The 21,695-nt window shown below is 46.5% G+C and overlaps 1 protein-coding gene across 4 annotated transcripts in view; it reads left to right on the top strand.

Annotated features, from left to right (window-relative positions):
- Nucleotides 1-2,222: 2,222 nt before the first annotated feature.
- Nucleotides 2,223-21,695, top strand: part of LOC135234450 (histone deacetylase 7-like) — a 77,705-nt gene continuing 58,232 nt past the window's right edge. For 2 of the 4 annotated variants that reach the window (XM_064299075.1, XM_064299073.1), the window contains exon 1: nucleotides 2,224-2,478. In XM_064299075.1, coding sequence (XP_064155145.1) covers nucleotides 2,460-2,478 — 19 coding nt within the window. In that variant the 5' untranslated portion in view covers nucleotides 2,224-2,459. Of the gene's footprint in view, nucleotides 2,479-21,695 lie in introns of all 4 variants that reach the window. The other 2 variants (XM_064299074.1, XM_064299076.1) reach the window with 2 other exon arrangements.

Below are 21,695 nucleotides of genomic sequence, written 5' to 3'. Positions count from 1 at the left end.
TATTTGTAGCACCTTCACAATGTACATTACAGTAGTAAACCTAAAGTATTCCTTTTATCACAAACACAAGCAACCGTGTATGTGTATGTGTGTGTTTATTAGATCAAATAAAACTAAATTCCAGGCTATTGCTGTAAAATGACCCTACTGTATATGCCATTAGGTGTACAGTAGCCATGGTAATACAGTGTAACCAATATGTTAAATTCTGTAATATTCTTTACAGAAATACTACAGAAGTACAAAAAATATCTCCGTCTACAAAACAGAAAAGTCATTTTACAAAATTTTAAGCTCTTTGTGGTGTCTCACAGAAACCTATATTTGAAGATCATCAAAAACATCTTCTGAAAGGCACAAAATGACATTTTTCATGGTGCTGTAATTAAAAATTTCTTAAGTTATAGCCAGTCTTAATATTTATGTTTAACCCGTTTTGTTTAGGTTGTAACCAGAAAATAGATCATTGCAAGAACATGTATGGTTACACTTCAAAGTGAATGCAATGTACGTAGAATGACACTTTCAGATGGAGGGGGGAGGGGGGACTTATCAATCAAAGCTGTGAGCAGTGTTATTTCCTTTATTAAGAGGTGTTCTGTGAGAGTGGGCCTCTTCAGCACGGGGTGTATGTGTCCTGTATCTCAGTCCCCAGCTGCTTGTTTCCAGGCAGCAGTTTTCTCTTGCGGAGCCAGGAGGCGTCATCGTTCGGCGTGTCCTCCAGCCGGCCTCGCTGCGCGTCCATCCGGAACGGCCCCTGCTTCTCCGAGCCCGTCCGCCCGGAAGGGCACAGGAAGTGAGCGGCACGGGGAGAACGCAGAACTCCGACTGAGAGAAACCAGCCGTCCGCACATCTGCTGCTGCTGAAGAGAAGCGAGCGTTTTACAGCCCAATTCATTCGCCAATTGATTAGCTAAACAGTTTATCAATCAATTACTTAATCAGCTAACTTCTGGGGGGGGGGGGGTTGCTTGTAATCTGCCATGAAGCTATTCCACAAGGGACCGGCTCACTCAGACTGCCTAACCCCCCTCCCTCCCCACAACCCACCCCTCTCTGTCCCATCCCTGGATCCTGCGGCAGAGGAAATTGAATTAGAGGGGTGAAATGCCTCCCCTTGTGTGTGCAATCAGTACTGGGTAAGAATATGGCCATTGTCCATTGTGGCTGATGGAGGAGCAGTGGGCAGAACAGGTCCTGGGGGGGATGGGTGAGTGGGAGGGGGGGGTGCAGGGGCCAGGGATCGGGTGGGTGGGTGAGGGCACCGGGAAGGACAGAGCTTTCTACACTGATATATTTCAGGGAACACGTACCTGGTAGTCGCACTACAAGCTGAGTGCAAGCCCATTAGATGGTTATTATTATTATTATTATTATTATTATTATTATTATTATTATTATTATTATTATTATTATTATTTAATTGATAATAATAATAATAATAATGGTAGCTGTAGTCATTGATGATTTTTAATAGATTATTTCTATTACAAGAAAATTTTAAAAAGGCAGTTATAGTTTGTGTTGCCCTGGTTGTAACGCAGTGTATTATTAGAATACAGTATGTTAATAGAGCTGAGTAATGTAAGCCCCGTTCTGGGTCATTCTCACTTGCTGAGTTGCTCCAGTCTGCCTGCCATTTAAATCTGTATGCCTCAGGTTACAGTTACGTTCCATTATTCATTTAGCTACGTTACTGCGCGCTCAATTGTGTGTGTGAATGTGCCTGTTTGTGTGTGTGTGTGTGTGTGTGTGTGTGTGTATCACTCTTTAAAAGCTTTGAATCTCCTTTCCCCTCCCCTTTCAGGCACTTTTAGGAACTGACAATTTGGGAAAACATTTTCAGCCAGACACGGTAAGGTGTGTTATGATATGATGAAGCCATCATGTAAGGCTTACATCTCACGTAATCAAAACTTTCACTTTGTTCTGTGGTTCAGCACTGGTAAAAAATGGTCTCTTGTGCATAAACCTAAACATTGTCATTGCTTTTACTGGGGGTAGGGGTGCTGTGTGCAAGTTGTTTTCAATGTCTTTGTTATTGTTTTTGTACCATTTTATTATTTTTATATTGGTATTTTTACGTCCTGATATAGCGTTTCCTGTCATTGTCTCTCTCAGTCTGCCTCCAGCCTCTTTGGAGACGATCCCTCCCCCCTCTCTCTCTCTCTCTCTCTCTCACTCACTCACTCACTCTCACTCTTTTTTTTTCTCTCTCTCTTGCGTTTCGCTGGTCCAAGTTTTGGGGGCTGTGCTCGCAGAAGTTACGGAGTGGCGATAGCGGAGGCCAGCAGTGCTGTGTGTTCGAGCGCGAGCGCGTAAGGGAGGGAGAGTCCGCCAGCTGCCCCGCGCGTTTGTTCCCCCTCTCTCTCTGCCTTCCTCGCTCGGTCTGGACCCCTCGCTCGCTGTGAGCCGGGACGGGGCATGGTTAAGGACCCGCGCTGAGATTCCCAAACTGGATGTACACACAGCAAGCCGGTAAGAACAGCAATTTTCATTTCTAGTTTGCGATAGTGCGTGCGTATGTGTGTGTGTGTGTGTTTGTGTGGGAGTGTGTGTGGGTGTGTGTGTGTGTGTTTGGGAGCAGGGGGTGCTGGTGGTTGTGACAGGGGTGTAGCCAGAGGACTTAGCCAGCTGACTTTGTTAGCTCGGTCAGAAGGACAGTGTGAACTCGTACTGGATACCCTGTGAGGTGCGGGACGGGGGGAGGCTTAAGCAGCAGGGATTTTATTCTCCGTTCCTGTCTACTTTTAACACGGCTGTGATCCCATACACCTCCAGAGTACACTCCAGAGTGCACTCCCGGGTACACTCCTGGTGGCTGTCCACCACAGTGGGTCTCCCGCGCCCCCCCCCCCCCACCCCGCCCCACTTGCGACACCCCAAACTTGTGTCTACTGCTAAAGAGGACTTGGTGTTTACGCTGTTGGTTGGCACTATCCCATGGTTCTGGACCTCCCCCCTACCCCCAAACCCCCTGCTATCACAGCGAGGAAGCAAACACACACACACCCACACACACACACCCACACACACACACACACACACACACTCACACACACACACAAGCTGGGCAGTAAGGAAAGTGCTGCAGAAGTGTCTCTGTAAAAGCACGGGCGATTCCGTCTCTGTCTTTATTTATTTCCTTCTTGTTTTGTCATTGTTGACGGAGGGTGACTTCGCCGAGGCGGAGGGGCGAGAAAATTGGAAACAGATCGCCCCCTGCCCCCCACCCCTGCGCCTGGGTCCTGCACTCAGACTGTCCGTGCTAGCACTGTGTCTCTGCGGGTCGCGCGATTCGGGAGAGACCAGTCAAAAGGAGAGAGACGAGGGGGATTTCCTGTGACCTGTTGTACCATGTGTTCACAAAGGTTAGACAACTCAGGGTGGTGCGCAGGGGGCATGTGAACTAAACTGGAAAAATTGGCCACCAGCTGGAGGGTCAGATTCTGGGATTTGGGGTAGGAGGGTGGGGCTGACCTTTGTGTGTCTTTCTGTCTTGCTGTCTGTCTGTTTGCCTGTCAATGTGTCCATCACTGTTTGGACATTGGGTTCTCTTCCTGTCTCACTGCTTGTAATCATTGTAGTCATTGCCACTCCCACCACCCCAAGGTCTGGCCATTAAATGCTTAGCAGCATACCTGCATCGGCAGCATTGGCAAAGCTGTGCAGGTAGACCGGCTGAACTCTTAGAGAGCCAGGCAGATAGACAGGAAGAGAAACACGAGCTCGCAGTAGGGTGCCAATAAATGGCGTTCATCGCAGGTAGGAATATTTCTCCTGACACAAGCAACCTGACAAAAAACATGTTAAAATTAAACTGAAATTGGGATCAGCTTCCTGAAACCCTTTAAGGCAGCAGGTCTGCAATCCTGCAATACCTGGCCTCCGGTGTGCCATTGGCTTAAAGGGCTGTCTGTTGTCGCTTTATAAACTGAAAGAACATCACTGGCTCCGTTGGTCGTTAAGTTGAGTGTCCTGCTGACCAAAGCTTTTTTTTTGCAGATCTATCATATAAGCAAAAAAGAACTTTAAATACACCTTTAAACGCATGAAAACAAAACAAAAAATGCTCCTCAAATGTAGCTATTGTACTTCATATATACAGGATGATGTTGCTGGTGTCTCAGTGCTGTCTGTGGTTGATTATGTTGTTATTGTGTGTTTTTATTGTGCCTGTGGTGAGTCTAAATACAATTTTCCAATCTTTGTCAGACAATAAAGGCCGTATTGTATTGTTCTGTATTGTTTCGCATTGCGTGATATTTTCAGTCGGTGCTGGCTGCGTACTGAATGTTTGCTAGCCGATCCAGCTCGTCGGTTTTTACCGCTAGCCGTCCGGCTGAGCTGAACGCAGCGCCGCGTATTTTACCGCCATTGTTTAGTTGCATGTGGAATAAACAGCATATCCGTGTTTTCCAGTCTGACTGGCTTCCCCAGCTGCAGCGATTTTTTTTTGCGTTAAATGTGGCACCCCGCGGGTTGGACAACAGCCTGAGCTGCCGGAGCGAAGCGGCCATGCTGCTGGTCGGGACATTTTCATTCGTTCACAGCGTTTCCCCTCCGAGCACAAACACGGTCAGCGAGGACGCCCGGGCACACCCGGAGCAGGCAGTCGGAGAGGCCAGCGGGCAGAGGGGTGGAAAGACAGACGGGCAAACAGACGGGCGGGTCGCAGCGGGGGTACGCGGGCCGTCCCGGAAGGCGGGGCCGCGACTGGCTATCGCGCGCAGCTGTCCGGTGCGCGCACTGCGGCCCGCGCGCGTGTTCTGTTCTCGCGAAGGGCGGCCTTCCCACTCGCCTCCCTGTTTTCAGCCACACACAGGTTGTTTGTGACATACTTCACAAAGTAAAGAAGGTATGCATAGAGGTGCATAATCCAGGTTCAGAAGGTAAAAGTCCTCCCCAGTGTTTTCGCTCCAATCATCTGGATTCGCTAATTAGCGCAATTCCTCAGCCAGCAGGTAGAACTAATTAGTGAAATCGGCTGGCTGAGTTCATGGGTGGAAGAAACGTATGGCAAGACTTTTACTTTCTGACCCCCGGACTTTCCACCTCTGGATACTTCACTTTTTAACGTCTTCATCCTCTGCGATAATGCCGTATAATGACCATGCCGCAGGGCCCAGAGGGATGACTTATGATTGGCTGCCGGAAATCCAGAAACGAAGGTCTGTGGCGTCCCTGCTGACCGTCGACCGTTCTCATGGCTGTAAAGCGAACGGCTCGACGTAGCGGCTTGCGCGGAGGCAACATGGCAGCACTCCAGCGCCAGCCCTGCCGAGACCAGCTCAGAAGACGGCCTGGTTCCTGGGCTTTTAGCTGAGCGGTCTTTAAAAAAAGCTCCTTTTGGATTTTACTTGTCTGAACCTGCAGCTGGCGCTTTCTGTTCAACGGGAGAACGAGAAACAAAACTGTTATCCAGTGGCCAGTTTACGTTGTGCATTTTACTGATTCATTTTTCACTGATATGGTAAGCTGCCTTGCTTTCATTCTAGTGGAATGACATGCGGTGGAAGACTGGCATCTTGAAAGATGTGCTTTTGTTTCCCTCATTGTAGTGCACTTCACATGGAGAGGATGTGATCACATTCCGTTGTTTCATATTTTCAAGGCCGTGAAACAGCTTACAGTTCAGCTCGATGTATCTTCCTTTCAGTAAAATAGTTTTTTTCTTCTTCATTTTTTCTGGTCCCATTTTACAGTAAGTGGCAGTGATACCTGTATAAGTACAATGGTACTACTGTGTACTTACACACCGTCATGTGACTTTTCAATACCACTAAATTTCTTTGGGCATTTGAAAGCTTCGGGGGTCCGAATGATCTGTGTGTGGAAAAATTTAGAGTGAATCATAAAAATGTCTGAGTAATACTGTAGGCTTGCAGAAGAGTGTCTGGGTAGAAACATGGGAGATGTTGCCATTAATCCAGGGAGGGTAATTCCAAAGAGGGAGAGGGAGAAAGATAAGGGGAGATTGAAAATTGATGACCCTTAAATCCCATTGCATTCTCATTTGAGCTCTTTTCACTAAATCTTCAACAGGTCGGACCTTAACCGAAACTGAACTGGGCTGTAGAGCTTTCTCACTCCCACTCATGAGGTCATGTGCTTGCAAACGGGAGAAATCCCACCTGTTGCATTTTCCGTCTGTTAAAATTCATAGGGCCTGATTTACTTAAACCGTCAGCACATGCTAAACCTTTTGGCACACCAATAACGTGATCAATGATTGGTCATGGTATTTGCTTTGCACCAATCATTGGTCATGTTATTGGTTTAGCATGATATTGGCATTGCATATGCTAAAAGCTCTTAGTAAACCAGGTCCATACTGTGCTGGGTGGCACTGAGGACAGACAGACAGATAGACAGACAGACAGACAGACTGTCAGACTGCAAGCAAAAAGACTGAGATTATTTGATCTCGACCCCTCTGATTTAAGTTACATGCATGAACAGGAGTGTAATACTGTTCATAATAAAATTAACATTTTTACTGAACAGCACATTAATAAATAAGTATTAAAACAAGTAACTAAAAATGGCTATTCCATTGTTACACAAAACAAAATATATATTTTTTTATTGAACTGACCATATGTTATGCATTAAATACTGAATACTTGTTTTAAGTAGAATCGCACTGACACCAGTTAAGTTTTGTATAGGAGTTTAGTACCATCTCTGTTTCTATGTAATTAGTCACATGTTCTGGAGGAAGTGGATTTGGGGGAACATTGCAGTGATAATTGCACATCTTCCTTTATTATAGGCCTTTTATCCAGAGCTCAAACACACAGTCTGCTTGGTTGTTGTCGATAAGTAAAACAACTGTTAATTGAATCAGCTAATGCTAACCTCATTACCTGAAAGAATGTATTTCTTGTTCAGAGATGAACAAATTGATATCCTAAATTGCAGGTAAACAACATATTGGTGCAAGCCAACTGCCCGGTGGTTATTATTTAATTCCTGTAAAAGAAAGCTGTTCCTTGTTTTCTTTTGTAATTTTATCATCCTGTTTTGGTTTGCCTCCATATTTCTGCCTTTACAATCAATGATGGTTTTGGCAAAGTCACTAGGGTTTTGGCTAGAGACACATGTATTGGGTTGCTATTTTACGCTTTTGCCCGAAGAACCTTGGCTACACTTGTCACACTGTTTAAGTTCCATGACCGATACTCCCCAATGCTGCGCATAAGGTTGGAATTCGTATTATGTGGTTTAGCTGGTTTATTATTTTATTAATCAAAGATCAAAGTACTGTAGTTTATAGCAGCTTTTACTTTGATTTAATTTTGTTTATTTATTTGACCATTTTTAGAAATGACATTTCTTGTTCTTCAGATTGGCTTACCCAGTAAAGGCGATTGTGATTTGGCTATGCCCTGCTTCATCTGTGCTGTGGCCACTCCCCTGCTCCAGTGCATTGGAGCGGTGCAGTCTGCCCGCCCAGAAATGGCAGAAGCTCAGCTGGGCTGTATAGTGGGGGGGGGGGGGGGTAGCAGCTGTCTGCACATGATTCAGGGGATGTGCCAGTCTCTCTCTCTCTCATTCTCTCACTCTTTCTGTGTGTCTTTCTCTCTATCTCTCTATCACTCACTCTCTCTGTCTCTCTCAATTTCAATTTTCAATTTTCAATTCAAAAAATGCTTTATTGGCATGACAAGATACAACTTATGTTGCCAAAGCACAGAAAAGAACATATAAAGAACATACACCATTGAACACATGAACATAATCTCTCTCTCCCTTTCCCTCTCCATCTCCCTCTCCCCCCCTGTTGCCTGTGCAGCCAGTGATAAGGGGCAGTGGAGGTAGCACTTCCTGTCCAGGCAGGAAGTGTTGATTTCCAGTCCCCCCCCCAGCCCTGGTAACCCTGCCCCTGTCCTGTATCCTCAGGGAGTCTTGCTGGGCTACTGATGTTCAGCCCTCAGTTCACGCGTATCACATGAGTAAAAAAAAAAAGTGCACATGCAGTTCCGAAATGCATATAGAACAGCATCAATCTACCGCTGTGCTGCAGTAGGAACTATTTCAGCATTGATCTGTTCTGCTGAGAGGAGAGCCGGCCAATCCCAGCAGAGGAGCCATCTTCATTCTGTCAGCGCTGCGTCGGCGTCCGTGATGACTGAGCTAATGGGAGTGGCGTGATGCGTATCGGATGCCTTATTGAACAGTTACACCCCAATTACAGGTCGCGCCCGGATCCTCTCGTTTCCATGGCAACCGAAGCATGCTCCTTGTGAGCCATGCAAACAAAAAACTTGGAGCAATTGCTTTGGTGCTTTGGAGCAATTGCCTTCCAAAAGTAACTTAAAGGGCACCTAGGGCTGTTCTCTTAAAAAAAAGTCAATTGTTTTAAAATTCTCAGTACACCCAGCTTCCCAAAGAACCATCTGTTAATGCTTAACAGATGGTTCTATGGGAAGTAAAAAAAAAAAACTTAAAAAAAACACAAAAAGTACTGAATATGAAGGAGGTTCTATGGGAAGTAAGTACGAAACTCAGGTATAGTGTTTGAGAGGTTCTGTGGGAGGCAATAAACCCAGGAAAAAGTGTTTGGACGGTTCTATATTTTGTTAACAAAAAATGGAAATAGAAAATAAAAACTCTGGGAAAGTGTTTGGGTGGTCCTGTGTTGAGTAAAAACCCAGAGAAAGTGTTTTCCTGTGCCAGGCATTTATAAATGCACCCTTGCCGAGGCTCATTCATACGGCTGCACAGAGCTGCTCTCGGGTCGTCACGCTAAGCACAGTCCCTGGGTTCATTTCCCCCCCAAAACGGCCCTCGCTCGCGGGTGACAGGGCTGGGGTTTCACTGGCGGGGCGAGTGACCTCTGACCCCATCCTCAGCGGCCCCCGCGCGCTCAGGACCAGCTCCTGAGAGGGTGAAGAGGTCACATGGTGCCAGAGGCCTGACTCTCGGACAGGATATCCTGTTAGGAAACGGAGCGGATCTCACCCGATTCCGAGGCGGTGACCTGTACTGGAGGGGGAGGGGCGGTGGGGGTGGGGGGTGGGGAGAGAAGAGTTAAGATTCCGCCCATTTTTGGATTTCGAAACGGCCGCTTCGGATGCGCCAGACCTCAGCTGTGTGGCGCCCTCGTGCCAACACACACAGGACCCACCGCCCAGTTTGAGTTTCTGCGCTTCTCAAAACAGCTCTTAGAGAGAGGGCTAAGTACCAAACAAAACCAGCCTCTCTCTCTCCCTCTCTCTCTCTCTCTTGCTCTCTCCCCCTCTCTCTCTCTCTCTTGCTCTCTGTCTCTCCCTCTCTCTCCCTCTCGCTCTCTCTCTTGCTCTCTGTCTCTCTCTCTCTCTTGCTCTCTGTCTCTGTCTCTCTCTCGCTCTCTTTGTAATCTATCCTGAGCCACGCACAGTCCATGCAGCAAATGTACTGTGGACTATAAAAATTTAGTTGGTGGAATGACACCTATTATTTTTGGCTGTCCTGTGGGCAGACCTGCATCTGGCTGGGTGAGCGCATTCGGAGCAAAGATGCTGGGAGACCGGGGCGCATCAGGGCCCTTCCTGAGGGGGTCCCTGGTGGGAGGAGGGGAGGGGGGGACAGAGCGGCAGAATGGTCAGAGGTGGTCTGTAGGCTGGCTCCCTCTGCTGGAAGTAGCATGGCACTGCATGCACCTGGGCCCTCAACCGACTCTCAGCAGGCTGGCTGCTAATCAAAATAACCAGCTCTTTAAAAACACAAACGCTTTACGTGGTTCGACACGGTGTATTTAGGCTTGTGTTTCGGGTGATTGGCGTTTTCTGCCTGTCTGTTGCTTTAGCAAACACTGTGATAAGCTCGCTGGAGGGGATACTTTACAGGGCAGAGCACAGTATTGTAACTCAAAATGGGAGGGCTGTGGAGCGGTCTGCTGTTCTCACGCTGATGTGCAGCGCTGTGAAAAAAGTATTTGCCCCCTTCCTGATGTCCTCTGTTACTGCATATTTGTCACACTGGATGGTTACAGATCTTTAGGCAAAACTGAATATTAGACAAAAGGAAACCGAGGAAATGAAACACATTTTAAAATTATTTCATTTATTTAATGAAAAAAGTTCAGTCAACCAATTACCCAGATTTAATTGAGAATTTAAGCTGAATGCTTAAACTGTGCAGCACTGACAGGCGTAGGCAGCGGAGGTCATGGTGGGGCGTGACCCTGAGCACTCTGTAGGCTGAAGTGCTGGTGACCTGCCTGACCCGGTCCCCTACGTTCACTCAGCCTGGCACAGGGCCTGAATAGAGGAGTTTTGATGGAGGGCCTCTGGTTCTCCAGGCCCACGGTTGTCTATGGGTCGACCAAACGGGTAGATGGCTGCGGTGAAACGCTAAAACCAGGCCGGTCACCGGCAGGTTGCGGGTTTGAATCCCATGCGAGACGGCGCAGGGTTCTCTGCCCGGCGGCTGAACCCCGCGGCGGTAAAGCCGCCAGCTGTGTAAATGCAGGATGTGTAGTGTGTACGCAGCACAAGGGTCGGAGGGTTCGGGCCGTTCGCTAAAGCACATAAACAGGGTAAAGTAATCCGTTGCGTACACGTCCACATCCAGGGGCGGAGTGAACCACCAGCCGTTTGGCTGGGAGAGGGGCGAAGTGAGACAGCAAGGAGGACGGGGGGGCTTCAGGAGCGTTATGAATCACCCTGGGTGGGGGGAAACACATACCTAATCGCAGTGTTGAGGGGAGGGGGGCAGGACCATACTGGATCACGCTGGGTATAGATGGGAAGGAGCGTATTGAATCACAATGGGGGGGTATTTAGGTTTCTTTTCTGTGTTCTGCTTCCTCCCACGCTGAGCTGTGGTTGGAGGTGAAGCTTCTCACCCGCCTGTGTGCCTAGACCTCTCACAGGGCCCCCCAAACCCCCCCCCCCCCCCCAGTGGAAACGCTGCGCACCAACGGAGGCTTCGGGGAATCGGGCCACTCAGCCTTGCCATTTTCCATTTACGCACCCCAGTCTCAGTCAGCCCGTCTGTCCGTCTCTGTCTGTCTGTCTGTCCTCTTGCTAGCTCTCTACGCGCTCCACGCGTGCTGCGCTTTCGAGACGCACACATTCCTCCCCATTGTCGGTTTGGGACGGCGGGCGTTTTCCGTGTTGAGAATGGCCGGCTTCGCGTCCCCTCTGTTTACCTCTCCTTCCCCGGGGTTTCACTGGAAAGCGGGGGCAGCCTCTGCTCCGAGCGATCCTGACTTTCACATCAAAATCACACGCTGCTTTCGCATTTTGCAAATGTCAGTGGAGCACAGCAGCAGTGAATGGAAACCCACCTGGGAATCAAACCCACAACCTCCGAGATAAAGCCCAATTGCCGAGCCTGCGCTGCCCCCGGATTTATAGATCACTTACTATAGCCCGATGAACTGAAGCATCCCTTGTCATTCAGGCTGCTGTTTCTACAACTGCATTGCAACATGTAGTTCAATTAGAGACTTTTTCCATTATTTCTGGAAGAGTATGAATGTATTTGAAGACCACATACCACCCCGCTTAAAAATGAGACATAGTTGAAAATATGCATCAGCTTTGAATAAAAATAGAAATCATTTCACATATTTCTCATGAATGGGAGGGGCAGGGCTTCCCCAACTTATTCCATAAACAAACCCTCAGACCACAGATCGCCATTCACACACATTCATTCACACAAAGAGGCAAAGCGAGAGAGAAGGAGAGCGCGAGAGAGGAGGTTTCACCTCTCTCCTCCCACAGCCCCAGCTATTATTAATCTGTCTTTCCTTCACCGTCGCCCCCTCTTCTCAGTTTGTTGTTGATGAAATGGGTGGGCGTTCTGCGTCTTTCTATTATTGTGTTCAGAAATATCAGGTCTCTATAGCGAGGCTCTGGAATTCCCCCGTCGCCTGTGATGTCACTGGCACCTCTCAGGTCATCCGGCCCTGGATGAGTGATGTCATAAGCACAGCATGATAACGAGGTTCCCAGGTCCTGCTCCCGACCTTTGACCCCTGAAGATGGCACTGGGCAGTAGATTATATTACATAAATTTCCCAAAAAGAAATTCCGTCCTGATGTAATCAAGTGCCCATAATGAACACGTAGTGTACAATAAACAAAACAAAAAAAAAAAACAATAATTTGCAGGAGATTCAACGATTACATAATCAGCTCTTATAATAAAAATAATAATAGTGCAGGTATGGAGTGCCTTCCATATATGTAAGCAAATGTTTGAAGTTGAAAATGCTGCACAGTGCACTAAAAAGACAGTTCCTGAAGACTACTCAGGCTGTTGCAAACATGGAAGATCTGTCATGAGACCGCCCAGGTTAACCTCCCTAGCATTCTTCTCAGAGGTGATGAGAACCCCCCCCCCCATCAGCCCATCTCTTCACTGTTGTGGCTCTGTGTCATTTCCTCGCTAACTGAAGTCGGTTACTTTTCCGTTGTGAGGGATTTTTTCCTGTTTTGGAAAGTTGCTCTCGCAGCAGTGTGCGTGTCTGCAGGCCCGCGAGACGGCGGGCGAAGCAGCACACCGCTCTAACGCTCTCTTTCCAGCCCAAAACGGCGAGCCCTTCTGCGCTGGGCTGGGGTGTCACCCGCCCACCCCTCTGAAACAGGAAAAAACCCACGGCGTGTGCAGAGACAGGAAAAACAGAATGCGTGTGTGACCGTGTGTGTGGCCATGTGTGAGTGAGTGTTTCTATTTGTGAGTGTATGGTTTTATTCGCGTAGTAGGAGTTCTACGTATTCGTGTGATAGCAGTATGCGTGTTCATGTGTGAGTGCATACAGGAGTGTGTGAAGTGAATGCCTGTGTATCGATGTGCAGTATATGTGTGTCTGTAAATGTGCATACTTGTGTATTATGCTGTATTTGTGTATATGTATACATACAAACATTTGTGTTTGTATACAAGACCAGCAGTCTACAGCTTCACGGGGGACCAAAAACAAACCTCAAAAACCTGAAAAAAGACCAGAGCTGTCACTCTCACCTGATAATTGAAAAGTGTTCAACTTCTAGTGTTAGTGTTTAAAAAGTCTGTCACTAGTTCTGTTTGATCAGTGCTCAGACCGATTGACAGCCTGTTTCCACAGTTTCATAGCTGTGTACTTCCAGCGCTGTGATTTGATGTGAGTGGATTCTCTCTCTGGGAAGGGAGGGGAAGCTGGGGATGTTACTGCATCGCGGCTAGGTGCTTAAAATGACCTTAACGGGTCCTGTTGTCAGCTTAATCTACTGACAGTCAAGTGACTATCACAAGATGAGAACCATGGAGCAGTTGGTCTCATGCTCGCAGTTAAGGGCCAGAGTGAGAGCATCTGGAACAGCTGCCCCATTGGTCGTCTGCTCTGGCCTCTCCGTGGTTTGGGTGCGGGTTCATGTTGGTGCCATCGCTGAGCATGACTGTTCCAATTAGATTACATGCACTCAAACCTACACAGTGACATAGAAATCGGGTTACTTTACACAAAGAGGTGTCTTTATGTGCCTCTGTGTGCGTGTGTGTTTTTATAGGTGTGTGCATTTGTGAACGCGTATGTCTATACAGGGATGTGTGCATTGCTGTGTGTTTCAGTCAGTGTGTGTAAATCACTGTGTGCATGTGTGTGTGTGTGTGTATGTGTGTGTTTGTGTGTGTATGTCTGTGTGTGTGTGTGTGTGTGTGTGTGTGTGTGCGCGCGCACAGTCCCATCTTTTTGGAAAATACCTACAATATGAGCGTGTGAGTGATTTTGTTTTGTGTGCCACCACAAAAGAAAAATGTGCACTCAAAATGAGAAAATATAATTAAAGTTTCCACTGGGCATAAACATTAAAAAACAGTAGGAGCACAGAGACAATGAGAAAAGATCAGGGGAGGTAGAGGGGAAAATAGAGACTCTAGAACACTCCTGAACAGCTGTGTGTATTTGGGTTCTGTTGTTCTTTATGATATGCTCTAAAGTCATTTCCAATGCTCTTGCAAAATGAATAGACGTGCGATCTGTGTGGCCCAGAAATCGTTTACCAGAAAATGCCCGGCCTGGCGAGCTGTGGGGCTCGGTGACAGGAAGGGAGACGCGTCCGCCCTCCACCGCCAGCGCGAACGCAGGCGGCTCCGCTCCACGCTCACTCATTTCAGGAGCCTAACTGCGTCGAACAGGCGCTGAAACGCGCTGCTGTAATCACGCAGCTCTGCGTAACGCTGCGGTACATACGCACAAACTGTGCTCTCTCCCCACGCACAGTCCAATTTAAACTGTGCACTTTCTCACGCACAGTCCAGTTTAAACTGTGCACTTTCTCACGCACAGTCCAATTTAAACTGTGCCCTCTCCCCACGCACAGTCCAATTTAAACTGTGCCCTCTCCCCACGCACAGTCCAATTTAAACTGTGCCCTCTCCCCACGCACGGTCCAATTTAAACTGTGCCCTCTCCCCACCGTTGGTCCAATTTAAACTGTGCCCTCTCCCCACCATTGGTCCAATTTAAACTGTGCACATTCTCACACACAGCCCAGTTTATACTGTGCACTTTCGCAAACACAGACCAGTTTAAACTGTGCGCTTTCTCAGACAAAGTCCAATTTAAACTGTGCACTTTCGCACACACAGCCCAGTTTATACTGTGCACATTTGCACACACAGTCCAGTTTAAATTGCGCACTTTCTCAGACAAAGTCCAGATTAAACTGTGCACTTTCGCACACACTGGCTCTATTTATTTATGAAATACAGTGAACTCCATAGTGTTTGGAGCACAGAGGTATTTTTTTCTTGATTTTCTTTACTCCACAATTTTAGATTTCTAATCAAACAATTCACATGTGGCTTTACGGGCTCCTTAGTGGTTCAGGAATTGGGGCATTGTTGGAAGAGGGAAACAAGAATAGATAGTTTAGCCAAGACCTATTGGTAGATAACATAGATACACAGAGGAGATGGCAACATATAACCCCCACCCAAATTCCTTTTCTTAACAAAAAAAATTAGTTTTGTTGTTGTGTGATATTTATTGTGTAGTCCATCCATCCATCCATTATCTGCACCTGCTTATCCTGGTCAGGGTCGCGGGGGGTGCTGGAGCCTATCCCAGCATGCATTGTGTAGTGCTGACAGGTGTGGTTAATATGGAGTGTTAAGGTATTCTATGTTCAGCAGATATGTTGTGGTACGGGTGTAGAGGCTAGGCAATGTGATGTACTGTGTGAGATATCACGGTTCAGGATTAGTGGAATAGGCAAGATGTGATCTGTGTTGTTAAGGGAAGACGCTAGCAACACGCTAGCAACACTCAGTGCACGTGACCAGGTGTGTGGGAAATGAGGACAGCGGCCGTTCGCCTTTTTTCTCGGTGTCTGAGTGAGCGTGAGAGCGTGAGGGAAGGAGACCAGGAACGTGTCAGGGGCGATGCAAAACTGGAAGCAAGTACTGCTGCGGACGAATAAGAACAGTCGAGGGGTCTGTGCTAGGGTTAGGGTTAGGGTTAGGGTTATTATCTGTGTACGTGGAAAGGAGCAGAAGTGTACTCTGCTACTTGCGGGTTAGCATAATTCTGTAAAGATGGCAGCTGGTCTGACTCACTCACAAATCTGTGGGAGTATTGGCAGTTTTGTGGAGGGGTATGACTACACCCTATCTACTCTCTCACAACGCCCCCTCTCCTGTTCACTTTGAATTCCATCACCTTCTCATTTAGAAACTAAGCACCATATACACAGTATACGTTTTTGGCTTCATATTGTTTGTATATTCTGTGTTAAAACAACAAACGTTAATATAGTGGCAAAGTGATATCCTTAAACATCTGAAGCCTTAAGATACTGTGATATGCTGTATGGCTAAAATGTTCATAAAACATTTTCATTGTTGATTTCCAATTACTTTTAAAGGAAGTTGAACGAAAGTTTAACTTGTCTCCCCTTGCAAGAGTATGTTGATGTGTTTGGGAAAAGTCCAAGGGTGTGTTTGTCTCTCCCTCTCTCTCTCTCTCTCTCTCTCCTATCCCTCTCCCTATCCCTCTCTCTCTCTCTCTCTCTCTCTCTCTCCCATCCCTCTCCCTCTCTCTCTCCCTGTCCCTCTCTCTCCCTCTCTCTCTCTCTCTCTCTCTCTCCCCCTATCCCTCTCTCTCTCTCCCTCTCTCTCTCTCTCTCTCTCTCTCTCTCTCTCTCCCCCTATCCCTCTCTCTCTCTCCCTCTCTCTCTCTCTCTCTCTCTCACTTTGCATTCCTTGGGCACGTTAGCCTTTTTTCAGGCCGTTGTTCTGCCGGGTTCGGTCAGCACCCCCCAAGGGGTACACAGAGACCCCTACGCCACCAAATGGCCTCCGAGCCCAATCCAGATGGCTGATTAAAAACAGACACGCTCACATCGAGCTCCGCCCCCTGCAGGAAATCTGTCAGAGTTTAGGGACACTCCAGCACTGTAACCACAGGGGTCATGGTCAGTTCATTACAATAGAATAAAATTAAAAATGGTATAGACATATGTGGGTTATTTGTATAACTTGGTATATTGGGGGTGCAATATTGTTTGACTAAAGAATAGGGCTGTGAGGCCAACAATAGAGGATTGTGGTTGCACTAGGTACTAGTTAGCATTGAGAGTTGTAACTAGGTTGTATTGTTGTGCAGCTCTACTATATTCATTTTATTATGATTTTATTATCTACAGTAATGGTTTTGTTATGGTTTTGTGTAGCTTCACAGTAATGGTTTTGTTATGGTTTTGTTTAGCTGTACAGTAATGGTTTTGTGTAGCTCTATAGTAATTGTTTTGTTATGGTTTTGTGTAGCTGTACAGTTTTGGTTTTGTTATGGTTTTGTATAGCTGTGCAGTAATGGTTTTGTTATGGTTTTGTGTAGCTGTACAGTATTGGTTTTGTTATGGTTTTGTATAGCTCTATAGTAATGGTTTTGTGTAGCCCTACAGTAATGGTTTTGTGTAGCTTGACAGCAATGGTTTTCTCCCCCCCTTTCTCATTTCTTCCTCCCTTTGTAAATCCCTACAGTAAATTCTATATGAATGGTCGTATGTACAGTGTCTATTATGGTAAAGAAGTGAGTGGAGTGTTGTATATTACAAGCCATCACCTGAAGCGATGCAACATGTTTATTGGCTAATATTGGAAAATAAATACAAAAGCAAACACTATAAAGATATTCTTGGACTTAAAACACCCCCCCCCCCCACCTCCCTGTTTATTGCTCTCTGACTTTCTTTCCCTCTGTCTCTGTATGTGTTTCTCCTTCTCTCCCTACACTTTCTGCTTCCTCTCTCACTTTCTGTCCAGTCTCTCTCTCTCTCTCTGGCTGCTGTTCCTTCCACCTCTGTGCTGCCAGCATTCCTCTCATTCTGTTTGGCTTCCTGAGGGAGAGATCCTGTTGGCAGACGGGGACCCCACATCCTTGCTCTCTCTTCTCTTTCTCCACATTCCTTCTCTCCCAAGCCTCCTTATCATGCATCCATCACAGCCAGTCTGCTTTCTTTTTCTTTCAGGTCAGCTTAAATTCAGAAACGTTTCTGTTGCCAAAAAACATTAAAACTAACATTAAAAATCTCATAAATTATGATGTGCATTATTATTATTATTATTATTATTATTATTATTATTCTATCTATTAATATTAATAATAATAAATGACACCAGGTCTTTATAAAACACATAATATAAGGTTTATAAGGTGGATTTGAGTACGGCATACAGAGAGAGATATCATATGAGTCCTCAGCAGGTATTCGGGCTTTTAAGGCAATGCTGATGTCACACTGTCATAGCAGAAATTCAATCACTGTGACAGCCTGCGGGGAAGAGAACACTGAGTACGTGAATAGGAAGCAGCAAAGGTCACAGACGTAAAGAGGAAACAATGAACACGCACAGAGACACACACACAAGCACTATATGTATATATATATATATATATATATATATATATATATACACACACACACATACGAGCCACATGCAGTTGTCTTTTCCCTGCTTGAATTTTTTAAAATTATATATTCTTTTTGTTCTTTACGAAATTTTGAATACAGAGCATATCCCTCTCTAAACACCGTTAGGGTTTGCTTCAAGGGGATGTTTGGCTCCAGTCCCTATTTTCTGCATGCGCACGAAAAAAGAAACCCAGTCATCTCGTTTCTTTGATTTGGTCTGCGATAGTGGAAACAAGGCTGTGACGCTGAAGGCTGTGCACCTCCGCGCAAAGGTCAGTCTGAAGCAGGGGGATTGCCCGTGTGCCAACAGCTCTCCACCAAGCAGCCCGAAACCGCACGGCCAATAAGCCACGGCTGTCAGGGAGCCTCAGTCCTCATCAAACTGCATCGCAGAGAAGTGGATTAGGCCGGTCAGCGAAAAGCTATTGTAGCTATTTCTATGTCTTTGCTGGAACCCAAATTAATAGCATTAAAAAAAAAAGATCATTGGCAGTAATATGCACAGTAGTAAGGCCAAGCAGTCTTTTTGTATAACCGAGTAGTTTAATCTATTCGCAATCAGCTGAGTAGCAGTTATGTAGGGGTTGAGTAGTATGCACACAGGGATTGAGTATCGGTTGGGCAGTGGCCATGTTGTAGTTCAGTACTGGCCAAATCATGGTTGAGCATCAGCCAAATAGTTGTTCAGTAGCAGTTGAGTAGCAGACGTAGTGGCTGAGTAATGGCTGTATATTAGTTACCAGCTGAATATCAGGTGAGTCCCAGTCACTTCACAGTTGAGTTAGCAATCATGCGAGGTGATCAATGGTTACACAGAGGTTGGGTACTGTGCATATAAAGTGGTTTAGTGGTATGCACAAAGCGATGGAGTAAAAGTTGAGTAGTGCTTATATTGCAGTTGAGTAGTTGTCACATAGTGGTTGAGGTGCAGTCACATAGCAGCTCAGTATCAGTCAAGTAGCATTGGAGTACCTGTCAAGTATCAGTTCAGCAGCAGTCATGTAACAGTTGAGTAGCAGTCATGGAGCAGTTGTTATGAATCATATGGCAGTTGAAGACCAACAGAGTAACAGTTTAGTAATTGTATAGCAGTTGGGTAGGCTTTCCATGCACAGCTGCAACCTTGCTGCGCGCTGGGTGCTTCGGCTCCTAGGTGCCGTGTGCAAAGGCACGGCGACAGAGCTACCGCACAGCGACCTCTCCCTGGCAACCACCCAACTGCGCCATGAGAATCACAAGACCCTCTGCGCTCTTCAACTGCGCCATGAGAATCACAAGACCCTCTGCGCTCTTCAGTGCCTGGCTTGTCTGGTCATAGAGCCGGCCCAGTCTCTGCTGGAGTCCTCTCCCGGGTGCACCGCCGCAGGTCCGCACCCTCCTGAGTGCCTCTGTCCCCGGGGTGACCCCCAGCGAGCAGAGAGCCCGGCTGGAGGTGGGGTGCAGGTGACGCAGCTGGGGTACAGGCCATGGGCTCCATAAAGCTGACGCTCGAGCCATGACCTCCGTAGGCTGTAGACATCAGAAATGTCAAAAGTCCAACGAGGACAGGACAGAGACAGAGATCCTATCATACATACCCACATACATGTCTACATTTAATATGCATGTATATTCTGTGGAGTTGGCTAGTGTAAAAGTATGACTTAAATATGAATGTATAATACGACGGCCAAAATAGAACTGCAACCCACCGCTCTGAAGGGGAAGTGGTGAGTGGTGGTGGTACACACGCATGTGCTTTTAGGCTGTGTCCTGTTCAGGGAGGAGCAGAGAGAGAGTGTGTCTGTACTGTGTATCAGTACTATGCTTTATGTATGTGTTTTGCATGTATGAGTTTGTGTGTATTTACACTGTAAATGCTGCTTTTTTTGTGCGTAACTGCATGTGTGCATGGCAGTGTATGGAGGGTTTACGCGTGTGTGTGTGTGTGTGTGTGTGTGTGTGAGAGCTCCTGCAAATGAGTTTGTGTGTGTGGGTGTGAGAGCTCCTGCAAATGAGTTTGTGTGTGTGTGTGTGTGTGTGAGAGCTCCTGCATATGAGTTTGTGTGTGTGTGTGTGTGTGTGTGTGTGAGAGAGCTCCTGCAAATGAGTTTGTGTGTGTGTGTGTGTGTGTGTGTGCATGCACAAGAAAGTGTATGGAGGGATAATACATGTGTGTGTGAGAGAGCTCCTGTGACGGTGTGTGTGTGCGCGTGTGCGTGTGTGTGTGCGTGTGCGAGTGTGGAGGGTATATACATGTGTGTGTGTGAGAGCGCTCCTATGACTGCGTGTGTTTGTTGAACTACGTGTGCTGTGTGGGAGGTTCTTAACAAGCAGCTGACCACATCCTGTGCTTATTAAACAGACGTTAGGTGATTTTTTTTCCAAATTTACTGGAATCAGAAATTTCAAAGCGTGTTTTTTTTCATCGTTTCATTTGAAACTCATTTTTCCCGTCTGCACCTTCAGCTTGTCCAGCTGTCTGTGCGTTATGGTAAAACACCCAAAGACCTTACTGAGAACAGTGAAACTAAAATCTGCATCTTCTATTCTTGGGGGGGGGGAGTGCGGCGGGGGGGGGGGGGGTCTATCGGGTTGCAGGCATTTTTATTTTATTGTCTTTTTCTTGTGCACAGTCAGATAAGTGGCAGACTGTGGTGTTGTGCAAACAGTAGGCCATAGGTTGACATTAGTTGTGCGTAATCTGTACAGTAGACCAGTGGTGAGACCCTCCTGAGCCCATGTGGTTGTGTCAGAGTGAAAGAGGCCAGGTCTTTGTGTTTCTTACTTCATTTAAAATAATTATTCACTTCTCACGCACTGCAGAAACTTGGTAATCAGATGACTTTTCTTGCATCGTTTGACTGCTGCTTTGCTTGAGTGTTACAGTCTGGTATCGCTATTTTCAGCTTGCTCCGGACGTGATTCAGACTGGGGGGTTGTGCAATCAGCAGGGTAAACCACAAGCACACGAACATATGCACATACACACACACACACACACACACACACACATACACATACACACACACACACACGCATGCACGCATGCACGCACGCACGCACACACACACCACACGCGCACGCTCACGCACACGCACACGCACACACACACATGCACACACACACGGGCACACACACACACACACACACATATACACACAAAGTGCTTGCACAGGTATCACGCTCATGATTGTAGACCCTCACTCACACACAGAGACACACATATGCAGCAGATTTCATGCATATGTGTGTAAAAACACATACAGACAGATAAGCATGAGCATGAAATCTGCCTATCTATTAGGGCAAAGACTTGATTAATTTGGCTTTGCCATCCACATTTTTAGATTTGTAATCAAACACTCCACTTCATGTAGTAAAAATACAGATTCTCATCTCTAGTTTATTAAATTGTATTTTCAGTTACCTTAAGTTTTCTCACTGAAACATCCACGCCTGCCTTCTGAAGAGTGTTTCTGATCTGTCAGACAGGTGTTGGACGGTTTTCATTTATTATGGTAAGAATTTGTTGGTCATGAACCAAGGTCTTCCTTGGCCTGTTAGGGCCTTTGTGATTACTGAGCTCACCAGTGCTCCCTTTCTTCATAATGAAATTCCAAAAAGTTGATTTTTGTAAGCTTACGTTTTGGTGTATGTCTTTGACTGTTTGTTTTCTTCGTATTTCTCAGCCTAATAATGGCTTCTTTGACTTTCATTGGTGCAACTTTGGTCTTTATATTGAAAAACACCAATAACAGACTCCAAATGCAATCAAAAACCTAGAATCAAGACTAGATACTGAATGTTGTGTTATACCGC

The sequence above is a fragment of the Anguilla rostrata genome, chromosome 11, assembly GCF_018555375.3.
Source record: "Anguilla rostrata isolate EN2019 chromosome 11, ASM1855537v3, whole genome shotgun sequence".
Taxonomy (NCBI): Eukaryota; Metazoa; Chordata; class Actinopteri; order Anguilliformes; family Anguillidae; genus Anguilla; species Anguilla rostrata.
Note: the sequence above shows the minus strand (reverse complement) of the source record. Positions and strands in the feature narration are given on the sequence as shown.